Raw genomic sequence first — 23,043 nt, 5'->3', positions numbered from 1 at the left:
AGGGCTTCGGCAGCAGCACATTATATCTGGCAAGACTGAGAAAATGAAGGTAGTGATGACGGAGGGCTGGGCTGATCTTTCACAACAGCTGAGAATCACGGATGTCGCAGCTGCTTAGCAGAGGGAAATGCTCTGAGCTGACCATGGATGATAATACACCACATGTGATGGTCACAGCCTAATAGCAGACAGACACATGCCACTGCTGCTTAATGTGATGGATCTGGATTTGAATGCAAATGTTGCTTTTTTTTCATCTGTATATTCACCATGGGAGATTTTAGGGTGGTCTACATTAATAAAGATGTTAAAGCAGTTTTTAACCTGACAAAATTGCTTAACTGGCAGATGCTGTACCAAAGTAGCAAGAAGATGTAGACGTCAATACATATTGCAGAACATTTTGAGAAGGGTTTCTAAAGCAATGCAACATTGGGTTTTGAAGTTCTCAAAATATACTTAACAAAACCTATATCCCAGAAAAAAAATGCCCAATATGTTTTCAAGAAGATCAAGCTGCACCTTGATACCCATCTTGAATTGCTGCCCTCTGGGAAGTGCTTCATGTTGCCTTTGGCAAAAACAATATGTATTTACACATTTATTCCCACTGCAATCAGTAGCTAATACTCACTGTAATTAACCTGTTGTTTTTGTTTCACTGAATTAATATAACAAATACTATGATTTTCTGGTTTCCCTGCACTATGGCTGTGCACACAGATTAGGAATGTTTTATCGGGTGTCATTAATGTGTTAATTTCCACCACGGGGGACAATACAGCTGCATTGTATTGTTTTATATTATACTGTAATAAGCAGCAGCAATCAAAGTGTTCCACTAAGTAAGGGAAATGATACAGTATCACGTGTCACTGAACATTTAACAAAGAGTTACATGATTAGTAAACGTATTTTGGGCAACGATGCATTTAGACATTTGGAAAGGGGGTTCTGATTTCCAAGTAGACTTTTGTGTTTAATTAGTGTCTTGTAAACTTTAAACGATATCTGTGAGCAAATTACAATTTGCATTGCATCCCTGAAAGAATCCCCATATCCCAGAAGATACACTGGCACCATGAGTTTGGGGAGCACTGAGCACTTTGTGTTAGCGCTTAGAGAAGATGTGACGTTGATGAGTAGTATTTTGCCTCTCACCTCTGTCCATCCATTGAGGGGGTGCAGGTGTACTCTGGGGGGTAGTATGGTGGTGGGGGAATGGGAGGAATAAACTCATCAAAGTCCAGTGTTTGGTGGAGGATTGTTCCGTGGGGGGTCATACAGTCAGCATTTAGAGCTCGCGCTCTGTGCGGCATAAACTGAAACACAGCATAAAAACAACCATTATCAAGCTTTTATCACACAAGATACTGAACTATTTGCTGTTCATTCATTATTTTAGACCATAATTCATCCAGGGAGACATGACTGAGCTAACGTCTCTTTACACAGCACTTCTCAGCTGTTAATTCAAGCAGCTATTCACATATGTGCTTGTTGGTCACTGAACAAGCTTCACTGCAGCAAATGCGAGTCAAGTTCCTTGCTCAGGGACACCTCAACAGCAGCTCTGAAAGCGCTGCTCATGTACTCTCCACACTCAGACGTTTCTAAGTGGGACAACTTTCCAGTCGGCTTTTCTAATCTCCAAGCTGCCATTGCTGCTATTGAGTTGGCTAAATTTACTGAGGTTAACAGCTCTTGTGGTAGATGGGAAAGCGAGGCCACTCTAGGGACAGCTCGAGATAAGACACAACCCTGTATCCTTTACTTATTCTACAGTTTGATTTGTGTAGTTTTAGCTTATTTTCATCTACTATTCTATCTTTTTACTCTTTTTAAAATCCTATGTTTCTTTTTGTCACTGTCTTTTTATATCGCCTCGTGTCTCTCTGTCCTCTGTAAAGCATTTTGACTTGCCTTGATGTTAAAAGGTGCTATACAAATACACTTGCCTTTCCTTTTGTGTCTGTAATAGATAGATTCCACCATGTTGCATGTCTGCTTTGGTGTACTGTAATTTTCTACTTTCATATATTAATGTAATGTCTGCAAGACATATTACAGATGAGCATGAACTCTTATTTATTTAGCATTGCCTTTGACCAACTGTTTCTCGTCCTCTGTTTCATTCTTTTCTTTTACATGTTTTATTGATCTTAAACTTTCACTTGTTTTTGTTTCTATCTGTTACATATTCTATTGTTCTTAGCATACCCGTCCTGACTATTTGATGCCTCTTTTTTGTTTTTCATTTGATATCTTGGTTCAATCGTCCAGTCTTTTTTTCTTGTTTCTTCACTTTGTTGTAAACAACTTTGAACTACTACACCCACTGTATGAAAGGTACTATATCAATAAAGTTTATTGTTAGTATAAAACAAAACAAACAAAAAAGAACGATCATTACCATTTATAAATTCACCCCACATGTACATCTACAGGTCTCTTATGTCAACATGAGAATGACGTTTTATTCCATTTTTAACTGCTGTTTGATTCAAAAACTTTGGATGAATTTATTTGTATCAACTGTCTGTCTCTTCCTAAATGGTCATTGATATAAAAGAGTAACAGCCTTATCCCTATGATCCTCTAGGGATCTACAAAGTATTCATCTATGTAGTCATCACTGTTCAAACCTGCATTCAGGGATTTGTTTTATCAAAAGGGCTCAGTGGAAAAAAGATGCAAACAAAACACTGACAGATAATCATAACAGCTGTTTATTTACAGGTCCTGCAGACGTGGAGCAACAATATTATTCATTTGGAGTCGTGTTTCTGAAACCTGGTGAATGTCAGTCCGATTTTAACTCTCCTTCGAGCTCTGCTTTGGTCTCAATATATCTGACTCTTAAGCTGTTGTATGCTCCACTTTGTTTACCAGCTGGTTGCTAACTTTGTCTGTCCGCTGTTTGGTGATGGCCAGGTACTCGAACAAAAGGTTTTATTGGATATTTTTCAATAACAGCAGCTACATGATGAGTCTGAGACTACGCTGATGAGAGCAGGGAGAGTGAACCAAAAACAGCAAAAATGTGAACCCGAAAACCAAAACAATAAGCTGAATGACGCAAACAAATATCTGTAGAGCTGAGAGGAACTCAGAGGAGTGAGGTGATAATTCTCTGCGGGTTCATCAACATGATCGGCCCCTTTCACATACAAAACAGCTTTAAAGAAGAAGAAAACATTCCTCATATAAAAATAATCAAAACGTATAAATGTGCAGCAGTCCTGTGGCCGGGTCTGATTTACATATGGATCTTTGTTGACTTGTGACCTGCATGGAGATTCAACTAATGTAATGTCTGTACTTTGTACTCCGAGTTAAACTTCATATATTTTACTCGCTACTATATAGCTGAGATTACTGCTTATTTCCTGCCACATCACCCTGTTATCATCACCCTGTTATCATCACCCTGTTATCAAACCAAGCTTCACTTCCAGTCCGGAGCACCAGTTTTAATATCCAGACTCGTTTCAGCAAGCACAGAATTTACAGCATCGTTCATAAAATGTGTAAACGGCTCTTGCATCAAATATCACTGCAAAGCCATTTCATATGTGGTATCGAGTTGGCAATGTTGCTATACCTTTCCAGCTGATGTGTTTAGAGGCATGAAATAACTACTGTTGAGCTTGGCCATGCTTATTTACTTAATGACGTAATAGTTTCATTGTTTCACATAAAATGATAAAAGAGGGTCACACTGAGGAAGGTGTACCGTTGAGGAACAAAACCCATTGAGATGTTCAGATGTTTTCTTCCAATCCAACATATTGTTGAGACGCAGGAGGACACTGAGAGAGGTCCTGTGGCAATTGACCTTCACAGTGTGTGTTTACATTCACTTGTATTTTCCAAGCAGGATGATTTCACCAAAATCTCAAACATTCCTGTCCACTATCTTAAAACGGATGAAGGTTGGCAAGTCGTTCCTGAGCTGCATGTGTTTATCAAACCTGATTTTTTTTTTTAACAGCAGGGTGGTCACTGAAGAGAAAATAAGGTCAGCTATTGACGCTGTCTTCCATCACACTCACCATCTGAAGCACATCAGTCGAGACCATCTGCATACAGCACATGGCAGTGGCTAGAGCGCACACAATGGTGGAGATGACGTTAAGGGCACATACGCTGAACAGCAGCTCCTACAGGAGAGGAGGGGAGAGGAGGAGACTGTTAGGAACAAAAGGAAAGGAGGAAGAGTGTGAGAAGGGTACAAGAGAGAAGGTGAGGAGAGGAAGAGACGACAGTTAAAGATATGAACATTAAAGATGTGTGATATGTTGAATGCAGAACAAAAGGTAAAGACACAAACAGCGTTGACGTAACCAACTTCGAAAAAGCGCAGCACTTCTACAAATAACTGGTTTAGTAAGACGACCACACAAAACGAAGAAGATTGCTAATCTGCAATGTTAATAGATCTATTTTACAATTTTAAAGGTTAAAGACTGATAAATAGCATTATGATATCTCCCTACATGGAGGCCTAGCATAACGATTCAACAACAGGGAAAACAACCTCATTAACATCCAAGGTTAAGCACAAACATAGACACAGCCACACTCGGACAATGCAGTGAACAGCAAGGGGACAAGCCACAGTCTTGAATCTGTCAGCAGAAATAAATGTGCATGCCAGTGAAATACTAGCCCAGCACACCGAATCAGAGAAAAGACGTATGACTGCAGCTGTTCTTCTAAAAATTAGAAGATGATCATCTTTAAGTGGCTCCATTTTTAAACCACAATGTGTTTTGTACATCTTAACAAATTAACCTATAACTGTACTGTATGAATTAATTTCCTGCACAGGAACTGTAATACCACCTGCATGGTGATTGGCTCTGGGAATAGCAACTGCCTAGCACAGAGAGCACGTAAAAAGTAGAGAGGATGACAGCAGCTTGTGCTGGATCTGCAGTCCACTCACATGTAACTCCATGCTTCTTTATTAAGTTCACAGGATTCATCTGACACAATAAACTCATTTACACAATCTCTATAATGGTATAATCATTATTATTTCACTGTGTAAGTCAAAATATGAGAGGGAGGAGGAGGAGAGCTGGCAGAAAAAGGGGTGAATGTGTGTCAGAAATTTTGACTTTGGCTGTTTTAATTCAAATCGCTCAAAACAAGAGGAAGTGAATCTAATTCCCCAGCTCTGCAACCACAAACTTACTGTACACCGACACAGGTGAACAAAAACACCATGATATACCGTGAATATATATTTAAACAAAAATATATATGTCAAACACAGCTGTCCCAAAATATATATGAATGTAACAACATCATTCCTTAAAGACAAGGACATGAAGGACTTTCAGCACTGGAATGAAAACCTTACTTCCCCTCTTGTTCTTTGTGGCACACGAATCTCCCGTGACCACACAAAAAGGGTTTTCCAGCCTGTCGCACAGATTATTCACCAGATTCAGGAGGCACATAATTAACAGTGACATTACAAAACCCTGACTTGCATTCGGCTTCTGGTTAGCTGCAGAGAGGACAGCCGTCTCCCTTGGCTGATATCAGACAGAATTGTCAACTCGTTAAACTTTGTTTCCAGTCCACTCGAACTCGGTGGAGTGGGCCGATTCAAAGATCAAAGGGCTTTTTAAAGGAGGTTCAGGCTAGGTGTCTTTTTGCCAATTAGAGCCCTTGACTCATGTCCACTCCCTTTGACGTTTGTGATATTAAATGGATCAGTTGCCAGCTCTGCAACTGTTTTTCAAACATGTTTGATATCCAGTAACTAGTTGCCAAATATCAAGTCTGTGTGAAGTTAAAGTGGGGATGATGCCAGTTGGAACCAGCAACGTTGAAGTTGTGGAGTGCCAACTATAAAATACAAATAATACATGTTTGCCTTGGAAGCTAACAGTTTTGGAGCTTTTTTTGCATTGGAGGAAAGTCTGGAGAACTAAGCACAAGTCTGTTTCACATTGAAAACTCAAACCCAAATCACTGGAGTCATTAGAGATTGTAACTGATTTTAGCTGAATGAGAATTACAGTAGTTTACATGGTTAAATAGTTTGGATGTTTCTACATGGAACAAACTCATTTACTCCAAATTATTAGTTTACATTCCTGCTAACCTTTGTCCCACAGTAAGTCATGGTCTTTGATATTTTTGAATATATGTCTCAGATGGACACGAGGTGTGAAGACTGACATGACACGAGTGAAAGTGAAGCTGATTCTCAACTGCTGTCTCACGAACCATGAACGTCTTGACCAGACACAAACTACACACGTCTCCACTGGCTGCTCCCTCTAAAGTAGGACAGGCTTGCAGCAGCATAGTGCAGCAGCACCCTGTTTTTCTCCAAGCAACATGGAGTTTCAGTTGATAGTCTCCGCTGACCGCCGCTGTCTTTGGCATCCACAAGCAGCTCTTTACAGGATCTGGCAGAAAACAGCACTTCCCTCACGAAGCAATACAGCAGTTTTCAGGGCGGTCAGTCCGTTGGCATATCGGCCTTCAGATATTTTCTAACCTCCGATGACAGGAAGCAGCAGGTGTTGTAGGTCCGGGATGGCACTTCTCATAAACTACTAAATGCACGGGCTTCGTAGTAAAGGAAACTCATACCTAGAGTCTTAACCTACAGATGTTACCGTAAATGGAAAAAGGTGCAGAAAAAATGCAATGAATGGGGAAAATCAGAGATTCTTGAGGCTGAATAACCAATTGGATTCACACATTCAACAAAATCAATTGCTGATTTAGGTCCACGAGAGCAAACGCATCACAAACATTATAGACGACAGTCGTCTAAAAGCAAGGCTCTTGGTGAGTTTTTTGTCCAGTGTGTATCCCTGCAGGGAGGGCTGGTGGTTCATTACAGTAAATGTCGTTTTTTATGACAGCTTCATTTGAGCTATTTTGGTTCTGGTAATATACCTGCAGAGTAGATGTGAGCTGGTGCAGTTCTGTGATTTCCCTTGTGACCGCAATGTACATAATGACACAATAAATCCTGCCAGGCAAATAAATGTAAGAACACCTCTTTAGAAAGTGTTTAACATGCCTGCTCAACAGATATTTAACCTAGTCTAGAAGATACCTTGCCTCGAGCCAAACAGGTTAGTGAGTTACACGGCAAGGTTACACATCCGCCCCCGAACAGGAAATCACAAATTATCTCAATACCCCCTCCCACTGACGATTTACGGCCCCAGGCAGTGTAATGAAAAGAAAAACGGAATGGAAATGAAATGTGTCTGCAAAGAGTGAAAGACACATTTTCGCAGCAAAATGAATAGTGCTGCTGAAACAAAACTTTTAAATGCTGCTGCTGAGAAATGACGGAATAATAAACTCAGGGTGGTTCAATAGGCTACTCAGTCTACCTGCTGTGATAATTCAGTACTGAAAGAGGAACTATATGGCAACTGCACCATGAGTTCATTCGGAGCAGCGAGCCATCTGAAATGGCCGAGGACTCAGGGGACTCGGGCATGACAGCTTCCTCTTAGACATAATTCAACTCATCTGACTACTTTGGCACTTAATAATGGCACCAATTCCCATATCTCTTTCAATTAGCTGTGATCAAAATGACAAATGTGCTTGAGCTTTCCTCTTTTCAGAAGCATGCTTCATCCTATGAAGTCTTTTATTTGGTTATCAATGTTTTATAATCAATCAGAGTAATAAAATGAATGGATATGATTGTCGTTATCCAAGAAAGACACAGTAGCACATACCGTATATCATTCCTGCAGACACTGAGTCAGGATAAATCTACAGAGATCGTGCACTCGCAAACTACCGCCAGATCAGGCCGGCTAGACACTGCATACTAAGAGGTCTGCATTGAGGGGAAAGACAAACGCTGTTGCCATTCTCCATTTCCTGCCCAATTAATCTGAGACGGAACACTTTCAGTGTTTTGTATTTTACGTCATTCGGCTGTTCTCACATGGGATATGTTATGGAGAGAGAGAGGAAACTTGGAGACATCAGTTTAGACTTGATGATTCTAGCGATTGGAAGATAATTATTTTTCAAACGACTACAGACTGTTACTCAAGTTAATAGTATTGTTGTGATTAGAAAAGGAACCAGAGTGGTAGAGTCTGTAGCCATGCTAGCGGCTCTGTGAGACTGGACTGAGGCATATCAGTGCACATCACAACTATTCTAACATGCTGATGATCATATACATTACTGTACACCTGTCGACCACAAAATATATACATAACTTATATATTATCTCCATATTTTAATCCATTTTTCTACTTGCGTGATTCTTTTTATACATATTTATTGAGCATTGTTGGACGGAGCCTGAGATCTAAGATTTTCATTGCGAACAACTGCTTCTCTGTAATTGTTGTATGACAATAAATAGCTTGTAACTAAACACAAAGTACAGCTGAAACTAAATGGAATGGCATGTTTAGCAGGTATTTAAACAAAAGAAATTCGCCTTATGATTGCATGAAATTAGATGTTTCACAAATACACAGAAGTCAGCCTCTTGGTAGTGCTCGAGGGAAAGTCAAAGGATCACCAAAGACAGCACACTTCAGCATCTTGGACCATGAATGTCTGTACGAAAAAAAACAGTTGTTTCAGATATTTCAGTCTGGACCAAAGTGGTGGGCCGACTCACTGACATCCATAGAGCTTAGGAGTAAAAAAAAAAAAAGGAAGGGAAATCTTGAGCTGTAACATCTGCACATAAAATGAAAGTGGCTTGAATTTATGCTCAAATCCACTTGTTTCCACACATCTAGACTTTCATCTCTGGAATGCAAATAGCAAAAGAGTACATAAATAAATAAATAGATGAAATTCATTTTCTGGAATTCAGATTCACACAATGTGGTTTTCTATTTGAATAAATCTGATTTCCTTGAGTTGTCTCTCAGTCTGGCCACACAAAGGGATTTCAAACAGTCACTTGCAATGGGGACATCACTTAGTGCGGTTAAAGCCAGCCATGACGGCAGCATGAAAACCAGGCAGCATGAATCAACATCTACCATTCTTGACTAGCGCAACAGAAAATGTTGTACAGCAACGAAATATTGCTAAGATGTCAAAAGCAAGAGAATGTTTTATTTGAATTGTAAATAACACACCGAGAGTCAGTACATTCAGCACATATGGTACAACGTGTTGTCATCATGGCTACCAGCAGTTACAACAGTTACATCCTTCTAAGTCCTTCTAAGTTACCTGCAGTCTGAACACAGTCGATCTCGTATAGAATGAGTTTTGCATGGAAAAACAACATTGTCTCTCACCATCAGCACATTGAAATCACATGCTGGCTCACACCCACCTTTAGACGTAGGCGAATAGTGTTGCAGTCCCTCAGTGGATTCAGTTTCAGCGTCTCTCCCAGGTTGTTGCAGCTCGTACTCTGGTGCTGCAGCTCGCAGCACACACACACTCCATCGCTGTCAAACTTGAGCTGGGGGGGAGGAGGGGAGAACACACATCCACACTCATGCATGCACGCCACGTACACAAAAACACACACACACACACACACACACACACACACAAAAGCACACGCAGAGACACATGCACTGATCAGACCTGAGCTTGGTGTGTCGTGGTGATGTAGATCATGCTGGGATTACTTCTGACATAAACACACTGTGAAAACAGTTCAAAAGATAAACTAGACAGACAAAAGACACTGAATATGATTCTGTATTGTGATTGAGAAAGGCCGCTGCACATGGCTGATCAGAAGTGCAAAACAAAAGAAGAGAGGCTGTGAGATGTGTGGAGCTATAGGGAGGCACGGAGGTAGAGCGTACCTCTGCTATGTGTCCCAGATTGAGAGAAACAGGACATGAACCCAACGAGTATGGGTTAATTACATTGGGGAGAGGAGATGAGGAACGTTAGCATTTCAGACATGACTAGGGGAGGGTCTCTGGGGAGCCACATGAATCAGTGAAGTTGGTCTACTCGGCTGGTCCCACTTTCGCAAGCAGAAAAGCTGCTTCTAATGTGTAAGTGGTTGGGGTTAGTGGGTTGGGTGCTGGATGAATCAAAGGGGCTTCTTCAGTCATGAAAAAACATAGGAGATCCTGGCGCGATAAATTCAGCTTTAAAAAAATCTGCTTAGCATCTCATTATGAAAATGTGAAGACTGAGTGTTCTGTGTCCAACTACTTCTGATCACCAGCTGCAAGGAGTAAAACCTCAACACACTTATTTTGAAGTGTGCCATCCTGTTTTCCACGTGTTAACACAGCTGTTGGAAAAGCCAGAGTGCAGAGAGCACGTATCCCACTGCTGGAAAGCGCTTGTGAAAAATTCTTTCAATTTTACACATGTGAGATCTGCTCAGCTTGACAGTTGTATGATGTATTTTGTGGCTGCGGAGGCGCTCCAGCAGCTCTGATGTCATCAGGGGTTATATTCACTTTGACTCGGAGACTAAAAAAGTGTCTACTGCTTTGATGCTGACCACGTCTCTCTTTGAGTCACTGCAATACTCTTTCAAAGTTGTTTATCTGTATTTGAGCTATTTTAGATTCTGGCAAAGATGGATGTGATAATCACCAGCCATTAGTCATTAACAGACAAATAGTTCAGTTTACTTTTGATATTGACTCAGAGCTGCAGCCTGCTCAGAGCAGAAGTGCCGCCTGTCAGCCTGCCATGTGCCAACATTCATGAATTTGACTCACATGCAGACAACAACGAACACACTCCTATTACGCAACAACAACAAAATACAAGTATTCCACCAATCTTTCACATTTATCGACAGGCTTTTGGCAGAGGCCCTGCATGTGTTTGTGATGAAGATATAAATGAGGCTGCTGAGAGACGCCATTAATTCGCACGTCAGTGGTATTGTACTTATTTTAGCTTTTCCATGTTGTCATTGTAAATGAGAAATGGTTCTCAATTGACTCGGTTAAATGAAGGTAAAATAAATAAAAAAAATGTTTTAATGGAAATTAAATTATAACATTATATACAATAATTTCTTATTTTTTGTTGTAAATGTAACACTTGAAAGAGTTTGTCGACCTGATTCCATCTATCATTGTGTGATGGTCTGTGTGCGTTCTTACTAAGAAGAAGGGGTTCGATTTTTGATACTTTAATCAATCAGGTTCTGACATTTGATTAAATAAAATGTACATATACATATTTTCTTTCGTTAAAGTCCAGTGGGTCTCACCAGCTGACACTCCTCCAGAGAGTTGACCAGCTGAGCGTTCTGGCAGGACAGGATGGAGCCCGCCAGGTTGAGCATGACACACACAGCTGACAGCAGCATGAAGAATGTGATCTGTGACAGAGAAAGAAATAGAGAAAAAAAGAGAACATATTATCAAAATGTTGCTGCTTACGAAGACTGATTCGACACTTATATCTTCCCAATATTGTGTTCAAAAAGCAGCTCTAATACCAGAGGCGCGGTGTACTTTGCCAGTCACTTGTCACTCAGTGAGTTCATCAGATAACCGAAGTGGAAATTAGCACTGAAAAACCTGTTTGTCCTCAGACCTCAAGAGTCTGACTGTGAGAGCAGTTCTAATCACAGAAAAGGTTTTCACCAAATGACATGAAAAACAACTTCTCGTCAGATTAAAATTCTCGACCAACAGCGAGCTATTTCTGTCTTTATCGACATCTGAACAATGTTGGAGCTAATGTCTTGCATTCAAGACACAGACACATATGCACACACACACTAACAGAGCTTATATTTCTCTACGCTTTAAGCGGATACAGTTGACAGTTTAGGTCCAATGTACTTTCACACGTTTTTCCCTCTTTTCCTCAGGGTAAAGCCTTCTTTTTATTTCCAGGCTAACAGCCCCGTGGATATCAATCCTGTTAGAATAAATATGGCTACCGTTTCTCATACTTTAAATTACAGGTCAAGCACAATGGAAAATATTTTTAAAATTGACAACAGACAAGTCTGTCCAGGAAATTGGAAACCAGGCGCCAGCGTTTTCTGAACATTTTCACGGGTTCATAATTGATGAATTTAATTAAAAATCACAATAGCCTATTTTCAAAGCTTGTGTTGGTGGAGGACATAAAGGGCACTAGCAGGAGGAGCTTGGCGGCTATAAAGGTTATTGACAACACACATACACAGATGGAGAGGAGGAGAGAGGGACCAGGGGCGGAGAAGGGAAGGAACTGGAGGTGGCATGTAATAAACAGATGGAGTGATAAGTTTAAGTGCTTTTCACCCTGGCAGAAAATTGAAAGATTGAGAGGCTGATGGGCGAGCACGAGGAGCACCTCTTTGTATGGAAAATCAGAAAAAGAGTGACGGAAAATTAAAACAAAGTTAAAACAAAAGGAACAGTGCAATGATTAGACAGTGAGAGAGAAGAAGAAGAGGAGACAGGAAGAGAACAAGACTCTGTAGTCCCGTGGTTCATTGGTGGTGATGATGTGTAGATGTGATTAATTAGCATTTCATTTGAATGTGATATCAGCTGTCTGGTTCTCTGCTTGATCAGCTGCACAAAAATGTAATCAAGTCTCTGGGAAGCAAAATCCAAAGCATGACCCGCCCACTTACCCTACTCTTTATCTGATTGGCTAGTATACATTGTATATATACTGTATGTGTAACATCATGTTATGTATGCATTGCATATTATATATATATATATTTAACCACAATAAAGGACGCACAGCATGTATGTCAACAAAGCAAGGAGAAGTTCTGATAATAACACACAGAGGGAGACTGACTTCATTCTCTGCTGAAGTCGACATTACTCCACATATCTTTACATAGCAAATAGTTGTTTGCTGCTATATTAATGCTCTGAATATTTAATTTGGCATAAGGCTTTGAGGATATTTCTTACTATATACATACATCAATATAAACTGTATAGCTTAGCATAATTATAAAACACCAGAGCAAATGCTGACTGATGGCAAACATGAAAAAGGTTTTTCTACGTATACACACACCAACATTACCGAATCACATCTGTCAAGTGCATTTTGTTTGCATATGAAAACAAAAACACAAGGGCTTGTGGGGAGTATTGCACATTGCCACCTTGACAGAACATTGATTTAATTCTACATTATGAAGTGTTTCTTTTCATTCTTAGAGATGAATGTTTTTGAAACTCCCTGAGATTCGTGAAAAGCAGAAATATCACAAATGCAAGAATGTTTCTACATTTTCAAATGTTATTCTGGTCATTTATTTTAAATTTTTAAGCAGCATACAAGAATAAAATCGGAGTGCTCTTCACTGTGAACATTAGCTTGGTATTGCAGAGGAAAACTGTTACCGCTGGTATCCAGAGGGACAGACTTTTGTCACAACGTCCAGACTGGCTCTATATCATTGATTACCGGATGTGACAGTAATAGTTAACTTTTCCAAAATGCTGCTCCGCAGAAAGCATCTTCGTTAGTTTACATGGGAGTGGAGGAGTATTTAACTCGAATGGGGCCATTACAATAACTTTCACAAAGAGGATATTAAAAATGCACAAACCAGTGACAGTGAAAGCTATCTCACGCACACAGGCCATTAGTTGTATTTCAATGAAACCTCTCGGGGTTTGCATTGTTGCCAGCTGAGCCAGTCGGATGAAATGCTGCACCTCAAACAATAGCCGGCTGCAATTTCAACTGAGGAGCAAACAATCCATTTTTATCGAAGCTCCAGTGACTGTGGGGGTGAACTGGCATAATATCACGCCGCTTTAAAATAATAATTCGTTTTTTGTTTTGTTGTGTTGCATAATTCTCTTATAAATCTGTGTCAGATCTTCTGATCAGTCTTTATTTAAATCTGCAGCAACAATAAAAAACACACAACCACAAGACAGCAAAGTGATGCCACCACCACCTTGATAATTCACACACTGGCTGAATTGTGCGTTTTTATGAAACAGTGGTGAAAAAGTCCCACATGAAATCCTTTAGATATCCAAACGGTCCTCTCCAGGCCTGTGTGACCCAGGTGTCACCTGTGCGTCCCCCACGGTGTCTCTCTGCTGAGCCCATTGTCACGCCTGGCCCCCCACCAATGCCTTCTCATTACCATGTAGGATCACATAGCACCATTTAGCAACTAGTCATTAATTACTGCTGCGCTGCCCTCTGCATGCCAAAGAGGTAAACACACACACACACACACACACATACACACACACGCACAAAGCTACGCATGCGCCACTCGGTCGCTGTAACAGCCGAGGCTGCGTGTCATCTCACATCGTTAAGCGCTCACTGCGGAGGACAATACACCACAATATAATCACCATTCATCTCCATGACACACACTCATAGATTACGATATAAGACCCAAGGTTCAGGTGTATCACTGTAATTCTCCATAACTGTCAGTGAGGTGAAATCATTTGGCTTTAGCTTTGCCTCTTTCTATCCTTCATCCAGCTGCAGTAGTTTTTCAAGCTGCAGAGGTAAGGAATGGCGTTTTATATGGAGCATATATGTCGTAAAAAAACAAAGTCGACTGTTTAGAGGTTTGTTCTTGTGTACACTGGAGAGGTCTAGTTAGGTAAGCTGTATCTAAAGGGGTATCATCTTAAAGGTACCTTGTGGAGTTCGTTCGGGCTGCTTCCTCTTCGTTGATTAGTGGACTAATTGGTTGTTTTGGTCGTAGACTCGAAGACTAAGATCTCTTTAGTCAATTAGTGGTTATTTATTGTGTTTTCATGCTGAATGACATATTTCCAAGAAACGTACGAGCACATCTCTGGCAGGCACACAATTGAAAGTGGTGTGATTTTCCGTGGAGACACAGCAAAGTGTCAACAAAAGCAGGGAAGAATAAGACTGCTAGTCAGTAATAATAATGCATGATAACAACGCAGGATTTGAAATACTTGGAACATTTTGGATTAAAAAGAAACTGGATTCAATACAATTGTTGTGTCGCTACAATTCAGAAAATGGGTTTTGGCAACAACTTTGTTTATTGACAAAAAAGTTCTACATTTTGGGAAATAGGCTTATTCGCTCTCTGGCGGAGAGTTAAATAAGAGGATTCATATCACTTCATCTGTTAAATATAAGGCCAGCAGGTAAACTGATGTTTTTACATTTGGTTAATTGTAAACAAACAAATGATAAGATTTCTATTGGTGAGGTGGATTTAGTATTCTTAGCTGTTTCCAGTCTTTCTGTTGAGCTAAGTTAACAGCCTGCAGGCTGTAGCCTTATATTCTACATGATGGATAGACATGAGAGTGGTATCAATCTTCTAATTCAACTGCTATCCCAAATGTTGTCCTTGTGTGGAGTTTGAACGGATTTGGGAAATCTCTGTAAATCAATGTCAATTTAACAAATAACACAAACTGTAAACATGTATAGTCTTTCCGTTGAAAAGCTCTCCTCATCTATCAGCGCAGCGCAACGGAAAACCAAGCTCATTCATCATCACCTCTGTTTATTTGAAGAAACACAAATCAGGGGTAAGATAAGCATCTCAGTGGGAAACTGGACTGATGGAGCAGCAAACAATAACACGCTTTCATTGTTTCATTATAAGCCAACTATTATAATAACAAAGGAAAGTGGGGGCTCATATATTGTCAACTGACAATTCCAGCAGTATTTTAAGCAGCAATGTATGAATATTTCATTATTGGAGTATATGCCCTGAAGCTTACACTTATATGCACAAAACGTCCATTTCTATGAATAATAGGTTATAATAAGACATCATACACATTCCATGTATATCTACATACAGGTGCAGAATGTGCAGATTAGGCCATGTGCATTACGAACGCTTCAAGCTATTAAACACACGTGTGGCACAAATCTGATAATATGCAAAGTGCATGTGCAATTTCTTCTGCTTATACTATTATGACTGAAACATTCAGTAAAATACAGACGCATAAAAATAACCTTGTGCATAATGGCCTACACATGTGTATTAGTTCTACAGATTATCATGCATGCGCTGCATCTCTAACATGCGTGACAACTTCAGGAAATCTATCTGTTAACTTAATGTCAGTGCCATATACCTACCTCCTAATATCAGCAATAAATGAGTGTATTCTTACCTGAATGGGGGATCTAAGGATAAAAGGAGTTGCATGTTGTACATATTATAACGTTCTTTGAGACAAACGTGTGACTTGGGGCTTTATTGTTTGCTGATGCTGCTGATTGTCCTCATTAATCACTTATATTGTTATAAATGATGAGTGATTAAGCTAAAGACTATTCTTCATCATGTGGACAATACAGTTCCTTATTAATTACATAGAAGAAAGGTTGAACTCTAGAGTGGAAGGATTATCCGATTAGTCTATCAATAGAAATTCGATTAATTTCAAAAGTCACTTTTGAAGCAAAAATGCCAAATATTCTCTGAATTGAGAAGTTGGAAGTGAGGATTTGCTGTTTTCTATTATTGCAAAAATAATAATTCGATTTTTGGGTTCTTGTTCTGAAAAACCAGACCAATTATTGGTCAATTTTAGTGGTATCCGCACGATGGGATACCACAACATTCAAATCAGCCCATTTAAAAAGACATAATGATGTAGAGCTGGGGTTTAACCCTGTGGAAGTGCTTTAGGGCAAGGTAATTAAAGATTGGGCAGTTGTGATCAGATGGGAATTTTATGAAAGAAGAATTTGAAACACTGTTAGCATCCTTTGACCGCAGCAGAAATTAGTATTTAGTCTGCAGCATCGCTGCGACACAACACTATTTATTTAAATCATCCCTGAGCCATGAGAGTTGGAGGCAATGTTGTTTTGTCTTTGCTCCTGCTCAGCAGATCACAAACCCTCTGATTCAGCTTCCCTCTGACACTGTATATCAATCCTCAGGCCCTGCAGAGCTCAGAAACATCCTGGAACAAACAACTCTTCAAGGAGAATAAGAGATCATTACTCAATATTGATTGACAGGAACTTCCAGACAGGCCTTAGGAACTTCCAGATCTTAAAGTAATTTAAAATATGTTAAAATACACCCCTACCTTGGGGTTAAACAACAATCAGCAAAGAAAACAATGTATTCTCCTGGTGTCCCTTCTACTGACTTTATAAACACACTCGAGAAAGCAAGCAGCAGCTGGTTCTCATTGGCTGCCACTGTTAACAGAAATACCTTTCTACCGTCCTGCTCTCTCCTCCCACTGAGGGCCGTGGTGAATATCCTTATGCGTGTGTGTGTGTGTGTGTGTGCATGTGTGTGTGTGTGTTTCGACCATGTCACCAGAATTAGTTGTGATAGGAGTTGAGTGACCTTGAGTTCAGTGCCGGTCCAAATAAACAGTGGAGGTGTTGATACTAACTCTCAGCAGCAGAACCCAGGGGACGTCACACTAAACCAGACGTAACGACTTCCACAGACCTCTAATCCTGCCGGGGAATAGCTTGGTCACGGGAGCACACACCACTTTAAACCCCCACTCATGTAAGTATATGTGCTTAGAGATATGACACGCATACATTTGCGGAAACTCTAACTCGACAAAAACACAGACGGGAATCAGACGCGAGCACAGTGAGTCGAAATGCAAATTTACCGAAAAAATAAACACAGTTGAACGCAGCAGCATACATATTTGCATTGTCTCGGTACTTTAAGGCGTTGTTTACACTGCACAGCAGAAGGATTGCATTGAGATTAAATTCACACCTAGCACCGCGTCTCCGTAATTGTTGTATTTCCTGTTTAACAGGACACTGGGTTTATGGAGTGCATGATCAAGTGAGATAGTGGACTCCTGCATGCCAGCAATAGGAAGTGATGTTTCAACATAGCGCCTTCGAAGACATACAACGCCATAAGATGTTATCACACCATTAAAACAAGCTTCGTTCGAGGTGGTCATGAACCATGTTTTTGTATTTCTATAGTTGTATAACTGCGTTCACACTGTGAGACATGAAGAGTTAAAAAAAACACTTTGCCTCTCGACTTTGCTCTTTGGCTTTGATGTGCAGTCATGTTGACAGCATGTCAGACTGCATCTCCACTGGACGTGATGGATTAGTTCCCGTGGTTACAGACATCATGTGGAAGTTGCACTCCAACACCTTTTATTGGCAGATGAGCCGTGGAACCTACATCAGGTCTGCTGAAGCTGAGCTACATCTCTCATGTTGGGAGTACTTTTTGAATCTAACCTTTTGCCTTTTAAATAATGTGAATTCACCAAGTACAGCCCTCGACCTGCAAAACATCCACATGAGGAGTGCATAGATAACGGGTAACTAGACGGTCAGGTACTATAATGGAAGTATGGTTGCTCTGTGTAAGGAGTTCATCTGTGCCAATGCTCACACTTATTGATTAAAACAGACCGTGAAAGACAGCATCAACCCGAGGGTCAGTGGCTGATTAACCTCCACTTCTCAACATTTTAATCAACAACTGACCTCTAAAGAGCTAAAACAAGGAGGCTCTGTCTTCTCTGCTCCCCTCAAGGCTCTTGGTGGGGGGGCTGCTGTAATGAGACAGGCCTATAATGAACCTGGTCCCAGCAGACTCTCACACCACACAGAAGGACTACAGCAGGAACTTTGTAAAAGATGCTTGAAAATCAAGGATGACGTCTCCGTAAGTTATTACAGGCTGGGATGTGTGATCGGTAACAAACTGTCGGATCTTTGTTAAAAAAATATATTCAATTCATACATTGAGGTTCCACTGACAGAATTTAAGAGAATATGGCAACTTTCCATGGATTGATACTTCCTAAACAGAGTAGGCCTATGTCAGCAATATAGATCCAAGTACACAACAACACACATCTACACATCCTATTTAGCCATGTATATAGCAGCATACTGTTGATCCACCACTTTGGTCCAGACTGAAAGATCTCAACAACTATTGAATGGATTGACATGAAATGTTGTACAAACATGTATGCTCCCCATATGATGAAGTATACTTGGTGATCTCCTGACCTTTCCTCTGGCACCACCAGCAGATTGACATTTGTGAATGGAAGTGAAATGTCTTTACAACGACTGGATGGATTGCCATAACATCTTGTTCAGACTAAAGGCTATTCCCCCTCAGGATGAGTTGTAATACCCTGGTGAACTTCTCCTCTCGATCAGCAGGTCAACATTTAAATTGTCCAATATTTGGTTTATGACTAAATACTTGCAAAACTAACGATATTTCCCACCAGTTGTACTTTGTGTTTTGATCTAATTAGCAAATGTTTTAACATTTTAACAGACGTAACTAAACTAAGATACTGCACATGATCAACCTGCTTAACATCAGTATGTCAACATTATCTTTGCTAGAATGTTAGCATGCCGACATTAGCATTACGCACTTCTGTGGCCGTCACAGAGCCGCTGGCATGGCTGTAGTCTTGTTTAGTGAGAGACGTTTAACGCAAGGTGATTAAATGTATTAATACCCATCAGAGCCAGTATCACATCTATGCCAGTATCTTCAGGCACCAGTGTACATTAGCCGTCAGTGGCATTTATTGTGCTGCTCTTCATTTTTCGACATTTCAACGTGCAAATTAACTTTCCAATATTGCTAAATATTAATTCAAGAGCAACAGACCTCCTGAGGTCCTCCTATATTTTCGACACTGTTTTGAACGTTTTCCAAATGTCATTTGTGGGCGAACAGTATTACACTGAGGTACAAGTAGGCCTAGTGCAAAGAAATGTTTCTCTGTTGTGTTTGTCCTGGTAAATAAGATGAATCTATATTAGCATGTTTTAAAAAGCATGATGAAACCATAAACAGAGCTATTAAACAACTCTTTTGATTTTGTTTTAATTTTAGGCTGAAAGTGGTCATAATGACTGCAGGAGAGCAACGTGACCTGAAATGTGACTATTTGCTCAAACACCTCTAATGCTGCTGCTGCTGCTGTCTGGATCATGCCGCTCTTGCTCTTATGAGCCATCAGATAAGGGAGTCTATCTAATTCATATTCTAATTAATATGGAGCCACACTTCCTGCTTCTCAGGGCCTTAGGGGAGGACATCATTCATCCGGCATTATCTCGAGTCGGAAGGTTCCTGCTCACCCAGCCAACCGTTCCCTTTCAAACTCTACCCGGATTTCTCTCACAATCTGCTCATCCCTTTGTCTGATCCCTTACCTGTCACTTCCTGTCATTTTATACAATATAAGAGCATGTGGAAATTAGAAATAAAGACCCAAAGATGGTTACAATAGGTGTGTGCTTTTATATGCTGAGAGAAGCAATGCGGCATCAATGCAAAGGAGAGGAATCAAGAGATAAAAAGAACAGCAGGATTTAAAAAGCTTCCCAAATTGCCTCAATGGACATCTTTTAGTCGATGTGGAAAACAGCAGAGTGGAACCAATTTTTTTTTTGTTTTTTTACAGTGTTGAGCAAACCACATCTCATATTTGTTCCTTTTATTCATATTCAATTCAGTTCTTTCAATGCCATTGCTTGAAACAGCATTTCTTAGATGTGCAATCAAATAAACACAACACAACGTTAGAGCACAGTGATGAGATGCATTTAATTATCACCACGCACAACACATACACATACACACAACAAAGAGTTGAAAAATGGGTTGAAAAAAAACTGTATCTGTAATCCAAATTACAGCCACAAATAAAGCTTTTTTTTAATTATTTACACACCTCATTTCAATGGTCTTCTTTCAAGGACGTGATGCTAAACAATATAGGCACAAAAAAAGATTATAGATCATAAGATGTGATCAAAGAATACAAAATATAGAAAACGTAGTAGAAATGTAATGTAAGAGTCTCAGTGAAGACGGGGTGTAAATATAAATAGTGATGTGGACGATGATATCTTCCCAGTAAAAATGTATAGCATAGCACTTTTCTCGTCTTCCCACCACTCAAAGTACTTTAACACTACATGTCATCATTCATCACCCATTCACACCAATTCATACACTGATGACAGGGGCCACCGTGCCACTTTCCCATGAGGACATTAACCAATCATTCATACCCATTCATACACCGCAGGATCAGCCTCCAGGAGCAATTTGTGGTTCAGTGTCTTACCCAAGGACACATCGACATGGACTAGCGGAGCCGGGGATCGAACCCTAACTAAGCTGAGGGGACCTTTGTCATCATGCTTACAATTTGATTGGTTGAGGTCAGTTGGAAATAAAGAGCAATGTCCCAAATAAAAGCTGCAACTGCAGCAACTATACTGTAATTAGACACAAAACGGAAGGAACAAACGGTAAAACAAGTCAGAAATTGCTGCAGAAATCCGTCACATTCATGCCATGGTCAGAATACGGGGGCAACGATCAAAACCATCAGAAATGACAGAGGTATTGTAACGATGCGGCAAAGTAGCACCACACCGCCTGAAGCTGAGTCACTTAGCGGACACAGTTCACAGTGAGTGAGAATCACAAAGAAGCTTCTTTAATCACCCGCATCTTCGTTCTTCCAGCTGTTAAGAGTGAAGTTGGTTGATAAAGCAAAGAAGCTCTGCTCTCACTCTCATTTGAATGCCTTCTTGGCAGAGACACAGTGTGAGAGGAGAGGAGGTGATCGGAGGAGCAACGGGGACGCAGGGTGGCAGTGCTAATGCAAACTGACCAGAGGTGACAGGCAAACTGTGACCAGAGCAGAGAGAAAACACTTATGAAGCACACACACACGCACGCACACACACACACGCACAACCTTGCTCTCTCTCTTTCAGCTTGCCTGGTGTATAAAGAAATAACACGCACACTCTTTTTTTCAGGCTGGCAGCGATGTTGCATTAGAGAGGCCACTTTTCAACACTCGGGGTGAAGCCTCCATGTTGGCAGGCATCATCCCTGCCTAAGTGTCCCCGAGCAAGACATTTCAGCCCTGTGCACCAGGTTTGACACGGCTCACATTAGCAGCTCATGTTGATGGTTAAGTATACAACATTTACTGCTGAGTTTATAATGAAAGAATAGTACTTGTACCTGCCTACTTGAGCAAGTCTCTTTGATTTGTTTCTTCACTTAATTAACCAATTTCATAGAATTTGTACTTGCCAAACAGCTTTCACTGCAACAAAGAAACAGCCAAATGTATAATCGGCAGACAACGTGGGATTGCATCTGAATTTAGATGCTGTGGTAGTTATGACAACTAAACGTGCCTCTAACTTCTGTCACATTTCTGTCACCAGAAACACAGTTGAATCACAGTTGGAGTTAGATGAACTCGAACACATTCAGATAAGCATCCACACACTGAGCCAAAAATAAACTTTAAGATTCAACAAAGGATGCTGGAAAGATGCAAAAGCAGGTTGCTTGGCAACGGGGAGATATCTTTTTCTTGGCAGAGGACCAAAGAAAATGTCTTCAACCAAACCCAAAGCTTCTGTCTTTGCCTCTTTGTCCTCCGTGCCTACAGCCACATCACAGCAGTGCCCCAATCTCATGGCAAAAATCTGATTTTGTTTCTTTTTTTCTAATCCATTTAAAATGTGGAAATGCCCAAAACACCAAATACACAGTTCTGTGTGAGCTCGCTGGTGGAACTTGGGTGAAATAGCAGCTTTATGAGGAGGGAGGTAAGTGTGAGGTTTTCACTGCAGTAACTAATTCCACAGTGACGCTGGATGAATTGAAAATGCACTCTTTCAGTTTTCCTTTGGTTACAATTAAAATATCTGAGTTATAACATCATGTGAAGAAATACTGAAAATGAGGGCTAGTAAGCATTTCAATAATCAATCTACAGGGTGAAAAGGTTGCATCAAGCTGATTTAAACCCACATTAATATCTTTTAACATTGAGCTAAAAACTGTAATGTACAGGGACGCCCGTAGTGCAAAAGTCTGTAGCTCTACAGGGCTTTTCAGCCTCTTTTAGCTCATTGTTTTGGTTTTGTGGCCTGCACATTTATTGTTTAAGTCCCAGCAACATCAATCAGAGGGCTTCTATGTCCAACAATAAACCCACAGTGTGCTAACTAACGAGGTGAAGCATCTAGCGAGCAAAAGACCAGAATTATTTTTCTGAGGAGTTGGTGGAGACCAAACCGGAGTTAAAACAGAGTGGCTAT

General features: G+C 40.4%; 1 protein-coding gene across 1 annotated transcript in view; it reads right to left on the bottom strand.

Moving 5' to 3' along the window:
- fam189a1 (family with sequence similarity 189 member A1) overlaps positions 1-23,043 on the bottom strand; it is a gene marked incomplete at both ends in the record, with an annotated part of 81,378 nt that overhangs the window by 5,399 nt on the left and 52,936 nt on the right. Inside the window, 4 exons of the mRNA XM_079284131.1 lie at positions 1,162-1,322; positions 4,056-4,163; positions 9,326-9,457; positions 11,198-11,308. Coding sequence (XP_079140257.1) covers positions 1,162-1,322; positions 4,056-4,163; positions 9,326-9,457; positions 11,198-11,308 — 512 coding nt within the window. The remainder of the gene's footprint in view (positions 1-1,161; positions 1,323-4,055; positions 4,164-9,325; positions 9,458-11,197; positions 11,309-23,043) is intronic.

Source organism: Melanostigma gelatinosum, assembly GCF_949748355.1.
Source record: "Melanostigma gelatinosum genome assembly, chromosome: 2".
NCBI lineage: Eukaryota > Metazoa > Chordata > Actinopteri > Perciformes > Zoarcidae > Melanostigma > Melanostigma gelatinosum.
The sequence above is the reverse complement of the archived record's forward strand: the minus strand, read 5'-3'. Positions and strand labels throughout refer to the sequence as shown.